This window comes from Nansenia antarctica (assembly GCF_963989245.1).
Source record: "Nansenia antarctica genome assembly, chromosome: 4".
In the NCBI taxonomy this organism is placed as follows: Eukaryota; Metazoa; Chordata; class Actinopteri; order Argentiniformes; family Microstomatidae; genus Nansenia; species Nansenia antarctica.
In genome coordinates, this window is record NC_137689.1 from 25263945 (window position 1) to 25274947 (window position 11003).

General features: G+C 41.2%; 1 protein-coding gene across 1 annotated transcript in view; it reads left to right on the top strand.

Annotated features, from left to right (window-relative positions):
- Positions 1-4153, top strand: part of mcama (melanoma cell adhesion molecule a) — a gene marked incomplete at both ends in the record, with an annotated part of 41770 nt that extends 37617 nt beyond the window's left edge. The window contains 5 exons of the mRNA XM_080529284.1: positions 477-618; positions 715-750; positions 2945-3074; positions 3829-3946; positions 4097-4153. Coding sequence (XP_080385410.1) covers positions 477-618; positions 715-750; positions 2945-3074; positions 3829-3946; positions 4097-4153 — 483 coding nt within the window. The remainder of the gene's footprint in view (positions 1-476; positions 619-714; positions 751-2944; positions 3075-3828; positions 3947-4096) is intronic.
- Between the last annotated feature and the right edge of the window lie 6850 nt (positions 4154-11003).

Here is an 11003-nt window from a genome sequence, read left to right on the forward strand (position 1 = left end):
CGGCCCACGGGGCACCTATTTCAAGGTCCAGTATGTCGATTTGAGCGTTAAAATGGTGTTAAAACACGTAGCGATCAAGGAATGAGATCACATGATGAAGACATTCCATGGTCTAAAAACGTTTATTAAATCTGGTGTCGTGGTTGAGCACTGGCCTTGACGTACCTGGTTTACTGAGCAGCTTGACTTAGCAGTACATTCTCACATTTTCACTGTGGCCAGAGAGGGCAGCAAAGCGCTAAGCTACATGCTTCACCTTTAAAAACGTAACATTCTGTCCCATTCGGTCATTTACTTTTTTGTTGCATTGAATTGGCTTACCAACTGTTGTACTTGTGTGATGCCATTCAGCGGAAAAGGAAAGTGCTAGATTGTTTATCTTGGGGTCTGTTGTTACAGTGTGTGATTGTTAGCATGATGTTGTGTGTGTGTGTGTGTGTGTGTGTGTGTGTGTGTGTGTGTGTGTGTGTTCACAGAGCTGGCATGAGGTTGTGAAGAAAGCCACCGAGCACAGCACTCACAGTGTCGTGTCGGTCAAAGTCACCTCTGACATCACGGCGATCTGCAACGCCACCAATGACATGGGCACCGAGACGAAGGCCTTCAGCATCAAAGCCAGTAAGCCCCTCCCCCTATCCGCCATACACTCTGCATGAATATATACAGAATATATCGGCTTATATGAGACCTGCCTGTTCATCTGCTTGTCCACAGTACCCATGGTCACTGCCACCGCACCCTACTCTCCTGGTAAGACATTCTCATTGGACGCTTTTCTGTTCTTGCTATGACAGACAGATGAGCAGCACAGCTTGATTTTGCCTTCCTTCTCAACTTTCTCAGAATCACTCTTTTCTTTTTTAAAGGAGTGGGGGCAGTCCCACTCCTGAGTTAGTTTGTTCCACGTGTATTGAGACAGGAGGGAGGACGATAGAGGACGATAAAGGACACAGATGACAAGACATTATTAGCCAAGCAGGGGGTTGAACCCACAACCATCAGCTTTGCCGGGAGCATCACAACTTAAGCTACGACTTCACCACTGAGTCACTGTTTATAAACTCTCAGAAAAATGAAGGATTAGCTGACGTGCTGACTAAATGATTCATGATTGTCATACGGGCAGCATGGTTAGCTGGATAGGGCAAGAAGTTTGGGTACTCTCTCTTGCCTGAGGGTACATAAAGAATTCTCTGTGAAGAGGAAAGGAAATCAAGAAACAAGAAACAAGCAAGACCACTTTAGGAACAAATATAGACATCACCACACCAAATGCATTTTTCCAGATAAATATATAATTGGAGTTAGAGTCTAACATTTAGAGAAATGTTTTGAAGTGGTCGAGTGCCAAAACACAGGCTTGTTTAGACATATTATTAAGTTAGACACTTAAACTCACTGTCTCGCTGTTTTATTGAGCTCCTGCATCATAATGTCTCGTAAAACACATACGCAGACTATTGTTTGCCTTTTAACGAGGGCTTACTGCATGGTTATATATAGGAGTTTATAGTGGTGGGCAATAGAAGTCTCTAATTTCCTCTTCGGGGGATTGAGCTGGAGTGTTAATGACAGTCACAGGGGAAGACCAGGGTTGGTACCCTCCCACTCACTTAGGCCTGGACTACACGTATATGGATATTTTTTTAAGCGGATATTTTCATTCTCGTTTAAAAAAAAAACTCTGTCCACACCACAAAAATATCTCTGTCCATACGAAGAGCCAAAACTGAACACGATCTGTCAAATACCGTAGAAGATGTTATGGGCATGCGCAGTCAATCGTAATCAAACGGCGGCAGTGACTCAAAACGTAAACAGACCAACTCTTTGAAACAGACAGAAAAGAAAAGTACAAAACAGAGAAAGAAAAGAAAAGAAAGCAAAAACTGATTATTTTGTGTGGACCGACAATGAAGTTGAGCCATCGTTGCTGTTGACAACCATTTTGCTTCAATGCGCATGTGTGAACAGCTCGACACTTGACTCTTGACCAGGGTTGCCAGATGGAGGGGGTTACCGCCGAATGGGCTACTTGATTTAGAGGTTATAGACTGGTTAGGCTGTAAATTGTCAATCCCCATCTGGCAACCCTGTTCTTGACGTCATTGCATCAACACCAGCTCCGTTTAACATAACCACACTGATCCACTCAATCTGATCTTTTTTTATTTCTTCACTTTTTTATCTGTTTAGTGAAATCTCAGTTTATGTGAGTGAAAACGCCGTGTTCGTATGGTTGAGAGGCCCAATTGTACAAAAAAAATAGCGTTTAAAAAAATATCCATATACGTGTAGTCCAGGCCTTAGACAGCATGGCCTGAGATCAGGGTTGGTACCAGTCACTTAGACAGCATGGCCTAAGACTGGGAAGTGGTGGACACACATTAGAAACCACATCTTACATTAGAAACCACGTCTTACATTAGAAGCCACCACCATGCTAGCATGTAGGGAACATAGATAATAACAACTCGTTAGGTTTGATGAACAACACTAAACAAATAGACCACATCTATAGTGTCATTCTTAGAGGATCATTAGAGAGGAGTCATAGGTCAACAGGAAATTTATGTTTTGTGTGTTCCCATCTAGTTACCCTATGATTAACTAGTGACTAGTGACAAACAGCTCCATACTATACAATGACAACTGTTCTTTCAACTGGTGTCCCCTCAAATGACTTAACTCTATATTTCCCCGCTATTTTATAATGTTATCTGGTGGTTTTTGCTGATGTTCAAACCTCTAGACAAAATGTAATCCTGGTTTTACCAGAGGATGATTCTCAATCTTAATTCATTGGATCAGGTCGGTGCATCACTCCTGGAGAGAATAACATTAACCTGAGGTTGCCCTCTCTCTCTCTGGTGTGTGTGTGTGTGTGTGTGTGTGTGTGTGTGTGTGTGTGTGTGTGTGTGTGTGTGTGTGTGTGTGTGTGTAGCTGAGGGCAGTGGAGTGATCATCGTGGTCATCATCTTCTGTATCCTGCTGCTGGCTATCCTGGGCAGTGTCATCTACTTCCTCCATAAGAAGGGCAAGATCCCCTGTGGGCGCTCAGGGAAACAGGAGATGTGAGTATTACATCTAGTTACTGTCTACCCTTTCACTGTTGGGTCAAGGGCCAGCTTCTGTGTCAAGTTTATGATGAAGCAGACCCTACAGTAGTCCTTTAGGTCATAGGGGCCGATTCACGAAACATTTTACACCAGGTGCAATTTGCACCAATTCTTTTATCAATATGAGATAAAACACCAAAAACAGAACTCAACTTTGTGTTTTGATTTAATTCATGTAATGTAATATTCTCCTTCTCTCTCTTACCCTTTATTTTGACCTTTTTGCTCAGATTTCTGTTTCATTGTCAACCGCAACCATGATGTTTTCTTTCACATTGTCCTTTCCAGCACTGTTTCAATAACTATGGTGACTGTGGTGGGTTCATGTACAGCCCCGTACGGTGGTTGGTTTGGCTCTGTAGTGTGATTCAGGGTTTAGGGCTCTAACGTTTTAGTGCAAACTTTCACGGTGGCATTTGCAGTGGCACTTACGGTGCTAGGGGTGTGGCTTGACTAGTGTTGTGATTTTCAACAACGTTGTATTTCCGTGTTAAATAAAAGTCAGAATATTTTGATTGATTGCCGACATGCAGACCAAAACACTAGACCGTGCCACAAATTGCCAATATGCCTGCGTTTGAACTCGCGTCTGTTTTGCGCCGGCTGAAAATAGAGCTCTTAGAGAGCTCGTAGAGCGTAGAGATTGACTGTACATCCTGGCGGTCCTGGTTAGACAAGGCTGACTGAATGTGTTGCCTTCTGTCCACAGCACTAAGGAGAAGACCACCAAAGACGACATCGTGGTCGAGATGAAGGCCGACAACAAGACAGAGGACGCCGTCCTCCTAAAGGGCGTCAACGGTGACAAGAAGAGCCCCAGTGAGCAGGTAACTATGGTTACAGAGTCACAAGACAGCACATGTCAATGACTCTTAAACTAGGGCACTTTGAAAGTAAAAAAAAAAAAAAAGGGTTCCAAAAGGGTTCTTGGGCTGTTCCTGTGGGAGAACCCTTTGAGGTTCCACTCTGTGGAAAAGGGTTCTACATGGGACCAAAAAGGGTTTGTCACAGAGTTCTTCCACAGGAACAGATGAAGAACCCTTTATGGTTCTAGGTTGCACCTTGTATATTACATATGTGCAAAAAAGTTTAAGTGTTGAAGAGGCCACTCAATATAACCAACAACAGTTTTAGGATCACTATATATCAGTTATAATTTGTGAATTCACTGTATTGTGTCCCGTCCTGCTTCAGGCTACTGGGCCAGTGATACATGGCTTGTAAACAAACTTAAGTTTTAGGACTGTTGTGTTTTTAGCATGTTGATGTTCTATCAGCATGGTGTGATGTGCTAAACATGCAGTTAGATGTTCATAGCAATGTTCTTTCTTAGCTGCTAGCTAGCTACCAACGCGATGATAGCAAACCAACATTCAAAGAAGCATATCTTCTTCAACTATTTATGACACATCGTTTGAAAGCTTACAATATGCACTTTCATAATCTGTAAAAAAAAAAGTAAAATAATAATAATGACCTTGCCCTACTTGGGGACTTTTTCACCAGACCCTGTCACATAATGCAAAGCAGACTAGATACATCCATAATTTTGCGATGTACTCTGTATTGACATTGTTGGTGTTTTCTTCTCCTTCTCCCCCTCATCCTCCTCTTTTCCCTGGAGTAAAGTACATGGACCTGCACAAGTGACACATGCAGAGGGCTGCAGTCTGAGAAGGGTCAGCTGAAGCTCTCTCTGTCAAACAACATCTGCTCAGAACCCCCCCTCCCCCACAAAGGTTCAGACTACTGGAAGCCCTTGGAGAGCTGGCTTCGCAATCACTTCCCCAATCACGACTCAATAACCGCTTTCTCCATATTTTTTTTGTGTTCAGCAGTACTCTGTACCATATCTGGCCAAATCTACACAGGAACAAGTGTACACAACTGATTTCATGGTGTTTGATAAGAAGTTGGGAGGATGCTTGGATAGTTCTGTTAGTTTCTATTTGTTGTTTTGTACTGTTTTCCCTCCCAAAGCCTTTTTTCGAGTGTACGATGATGACGTTCATGACCTGTGCATTCTAAACTTTATAAAGTGTATATATTATATATATTTAGTTATTTAAGATATTTTGGCACAGACCTTTTCATTTTCAGAAGTCATGATTGATAGGGTAATTTGTTTTCCATCCCTGCTTGACGTCAGTACAACGTTCTCTCAAGGTTATGTCACCACAATGGGGGTTCTTTCTAGAAACAACTTCACCCTCTTCAGTTGTCCTCTTGTGTACTATCAGTAGATTCTGAGGAAATCCCCGCACTGAAATTCAGCCATGGGGGCAAGATGTTTCAAAATCCTCAATCTGATATGGGATATTGTACCTGCAGTCAATCTGATATAAGATATTGTACCTGTAGTCAATCTGATATGGGATATTGTACCTGCAGTCAATCTGATATGGGATATTGTACCTGCAGTCAATCTGATATGGGATATTGTACCTGCAGTCAATCTGATATGGGATATTGTACCTGCAGTCACACACCGGTGAATAACAGGCGTCTCCCCTCCTCCCTCTCATCTTTACCTCTCTGTACGCCCAAAAACATTTTAAGAACTTACGGTAAATATGCCGTATATGTATATACTGGTGTTGAAAACCTACTACAACAGAAATGTCAGGTTGTATCCACGTTCTTCATAACCCTGTTGTGCATAAGTGTAACACTGTGTCCTTGTCGAGTCATAGATCATTCATGTTATCACCATGATATTGAGTCTTGATATCTGACAGATTATACCTGACCCCTTTCTTACAATTGGTGTTATTGTGGCCTTGAGAGACACATACTGTGCAAATTTGACATCTTATTTTTTCTTTTTTTGAGGCTGTGCACTGTGCAACGGTATTTGGTGACCAGTCATATCCCACCTTGCATAGAAGGCTATGGCATCTGTCTGCCATGGTTAGTGTGTCGTCTGACCTACAGTAGGATCTGTGCAGATGAGGAAAAAGAAACTGAGGAATAAAGCCACTATGGACTGGGGAGACGCCATGGCAACAGGCCTCCAAATTTAGTCAACCAAAACTCACTTGGGATGTGTCATTCTTTTGTGAACTACTGTCGAGCTCTTGTACTGTTTGTAAATAATCGTAGCATAAAAACGGTTTGTAGCTGTGGCCTTCGATTGTCTTTTTTTTCCAAATGGCCAACTCTTTTATAATCTGCAGTGCCTGTGTAAATTTTTTCTCTTTTTCGAAAATGTAAGATACACTGAAGCTTTTCCTTTTTTTCTGTTTTGCTCTGCATATTTCTTCGTTGTGTTTGGATTTAGGGCCAAGGTTGTTTTGTGTGTGAACTATTTTGGATGCTTACTGTGTAATGTTGTGTGGGATGCATTCTTTTAAGAAGCTACCACTAGCTCCACTGCCCTATGACTTGCATCATTTAAGAAGAAGTGGTGGTGTGTTACTAAAGGTATTATAAATATGACATTGTTGAAGTTGTATAAATATTGTGTTACCCAAATATTGCCTTCAAACAAGATGATATTTTGGTTAGTACGTAGTTGAACTGACATCTTTTTAGTAAGTTTTTCTTAAGCCCTTTCCAGCTAAGACTGCTCATATCAGTTCACAAGACCTCTGAGAGTGGACTTCTGCATCTGGATACAAAAAAAAGAAATAACACAACAACTGTGTGCCTTTTTGTTCAGTCTGGTTTAGTGAGATGTGTTATATAGTGTAGTTGTCTAATGCTTATGGAAGGAGGGAGGAGAAGGTCTGGAGGAAGGAGCTAGTTATTAACTTTCATTCATTTCACCCAAAGACAGGTCCCAATACAGGTAGGACAAGATTGTCCACCAGTCTGAATGAGTGAACCTCATGACCTCGGCTCGTACTGTACATAGTGAACAGGCAGGGGAGGCTGTTCCTCCTCAGTACACTACACCATGGCGCTAACAGTGAAAGCAGTGAGCATGCTGTGCAGTAGGTTCAGACAACAGATACCTTTCTTTAAAGTTAAAACCTGCTTCCCTCCGCTTGTCCTATATCTTGAGTGATATGTTACTGTATGTTTTTGTTTATTACTATCTGGAACATTTACCGGTGGACAGGAATGTTTGGACCTGCTCGGTTCACTATTGTTCTGTAATGTTCCAATTTTTGCAAATGTGTGTAAAATAAGTCAGTACTTGTGTTTTGATGCTTGCCCTTTTTTATATAATTCTTTTTTTTTTTTTTTTGCAAGAAAATACTGCCAAATAAAAAAAAATGTACATTCGAAATGTCTATTTTTCTGTCTATAGTAGGCCTACAACATATTCCAAGATAAGATCATCAGAGACAGGTATCCATTGTTGAAAATGTATTTCTGTGTCTTGGATTGTACTGAAAAGTCATTCCTCAAACAGCTTCACAAGTGCCAAACATGTATTATTATTCTGACGGACTGAATGCCTCAATATGGTCTAAATCAGAGCCCCAGAATGTGGCTGCTGGGGGAGAAAGGGGAGAACCCTCCCTTCTAGACACTATTACTCACAGTATCCTGGAGTAGTAGGCTACAGTAGATCCACATCCATAGAGAACATGCTTGGCAAGAGGGCAGGGAGGGGGTCAACACAATGGTCTAACCCGTGGCTCGCGAGCCACATACGGTTCTTTGCCTGTCTGTGGGGCTCTTTAATCCATTCATTAAAAGTGTTGATGTGGCTCATAGGCTGTCTTGCTCATAGGCGTCTCAGGTGGGTTAAACAAACTGTATAAACGCCATAATACTCTTGGTTCAAATGTAACATATTAATGAAAAAGTCCATGTCATGTTGTGTCAATACAAACATGTTCTAATATGTTATTTTAGTGAAAAGCCCGACCTAACGTCACCCGCAATTGTGAAGCTAACTCTAACAAGCTAGTTAGCGAACGTTAAAGGGAACAACAGCTAATTTACCTAATTTGTCAACCATGTCTCTATTGTCAATAATTTCAGTAGTAATTGTACCAAATTGGGGCCAGTAACACTAACTTGTGAGTGAGTAAGATATATGTGTGCAAGCATGTTTTTGATATTGTCAATTGTCTCATTTTTACTAGGTGAGCTGGTAACACAAATATGCCAAGGGGAAAAAGACAAATGGACATAGCTAAAGACCTCTTTTGGTCAAAGGGCAGCAGAGACAAGTACAGGGACACAGGTGAGGTCTTACAATACTAGTGTTTTTAGCAGTGCAGTTACTTTAGAGTTGTCTCCTAGTTCTCCTAAGTTGTCTCCTTTATTCATTACCATAATGTCATATCGGCTAAGTCAATTGTATGGAATGGAATGGACTTTATTTGTCATTGCTACAGTACAGGTACCAAACAACGAAATTTAGGAGGGGTGGCTCCCCTGGTGTTAGGAAAGGGGAACAAAAAAAAAACAGTTTAGAAAAAGCATAAAATCACAAGAAGGTAAGGAGCTGGTTTACATCAATAAAGGCTATTTACACAATCCACTGTACTATACTGCACAGATAGTCAACTAGGGTTGTCATATTGCACAAGAGTATTTTTTCACATTATTTTAAAGTGTCACAGTTTGCAGGCTTGAAAATGTACATGTTTGTGCCTCAGCACTAGCTGCCATACAATCCGTCCGGACTGTCCTGGGCCCAGAACTTAGGCCTTTTCTGTGTTCAGGGCCTTGACGGCCCTGTGGTAGAAGCAGTCCTTCAGTCTGTTTGTCTTAGCGGCCGGGGTCCTGTACCTCCTGTTCAAGGGCAGCTTGACAAAGTGTACGTGCCCAGGGTGGGTCGGGTCCCTGGAGATCTTGGAGGCCCTCCTGAGACAGCGTGTGTTGTACAGCTCCTCCAGAGAGGGGAGGGGGGGGGGGGGGCGCCTGTATAGAGGCAACTCATCAAAATCGACTATTGCACAACTGATTTGGAGAAAAAAAATCCACAGAGGGGGACGACAGCACATTTAGCTGAAATGACACCACTGATCTTGTAGCCTATTGGAATTTGAATTATTGCGTGTGTGTGTGTGTGAATGAGAGGGGGTGTTTTTGTGAGCCCGCATGTATGTTGTGGCTCTTCTTTGTGGTATTTTTTGTTGGGCTCGTCTCCGACTGGTTGGCCACCCCTGGTCTAGACAATGGTTGAAACAGCAGATTTTCACCATTTGAATGTTACCAGATTGAAATCAGTTGTTTCCCCAACCCGAAAAGATGTATTATTGTAAGACAACTATTTCAACCTTTTCAATAAAATAGACCAATCAAACATTAAAGAAAATATTGTTTATTTGAAAATCTTTAATGGCTGAGGCTTGAACACATGGCAACATAATGAATGCTGAGTATATTAAAATCAATAAATAAAATATTTTATCTACACATGCAAACAAGGCAATGAAAAAAAAAAAAAAGCTTTTTTAGTTAGTTAGTTTTTTCTCTGTATGTAAAGGTTAGGCGAACAATGAGTTATACCATACATACAATTTCACATTGGATCTTAAAACGAACAATAACGTACCACCTGTGCTGCAGTACACAGTAGAGTAAGTCCTGCAGCTCTGTAGAATAGACCAGAACAATATTGTATGAGGGAGCGCCCTCTGGTGGTGACAGAAGGGGCCGACATCAGAGAATGGTAACATTTCAGGTCATTCCTATTTTCAAGTCAATTCTCACAAATGTTTTCACATTAAGTGGCACTTAAGTATATGATCAAGGAATTCCTGTGTCAATGTACATCATAATCCAAGGAAAGTTAAAACAGTATTTAATCCAAGAGAAACAGACCAATAATGTAAGTGGAAGGGCTATACAATGACCAAACAAGCATTAACTAACATATGAATCATACACTTATGTTTAAATGCTTTTTGGCTTTGGAATCAACAAATTTACCTTTTACATTTCTTGTTTGAGTACAACCTTGGCATAGCACTGCACTTTTTCAGTTCCTGTTGTGTGTACCTGAGTCCAGAGGACAGTGACCCCCCACCTGCCCGCCCCCGCCTCAGTGGGGTTTCAAGTTCAGAAGGAAGCAGAGATCTTATAAATTAACAAATTCTCAATAATGATAAGCCACATCCTGGGGACAAATATAATGCTAATCCAACGGCAGAGACAGAGGAAAAAAAAACATGTAGTTCAAAGTTCAAATATACAGCCACCTTCCCATGTGGACTGTATGAACTTGAAACAGGTGTTCTTCTCCAGAGGATAGGCAGCAAAGCAAGTCCAACTATGAGGTAGCGCCAATTATGTTCTTCATTTCACAAAATATCATGGAGTGGGATGTATGACTTGCATCACTGTCAATTATCTGCCTAATCAAAATGCTATTGGCTGGAAAATCAATAGTACGGATACGAAAACCTTAGAAGCAGCAGTCCAATTGCACACGGATTAGCAGATAGCAAGTTTCAGTTAGGGCACGTATACTCCCTTCATTCTGGAGCATGACACAAAAAAGGACACTCACTTTAAAACATGATAAAGATATAGAAGCTATTCACAGAATTAACAAGTAAGGCTTAACTGTGATACCACGAAGAACGGTGGCAGTAAAATCATTATAAAAAATAAATGACGAAAAATATGAGAAATGTTACACATTAGTCCGTCACTGTTAGCACTACATTGAATACACTCACTGTACATTCCAAGATTACTTACACATCATTCAGACTGTTATATCATATATAATAATATCACCATCACTAAGCCAGGAACTAAAGCAAATTTGAGTAAGCTTTTACTTTTCAAACATTACTACTACTTCGTCTAGAACGACAGTGAACTGTGTGCCATGGAGCCCTGTAATACTGCAACGCAACTTCAAGATTCACATTCATTAGCTTTAGCACTAACCACAGAATCCACCTCACTGACCTAGCTACATACACCAACCTGACCCAAGGGAAACAAAGATGGCTACCATTAAGG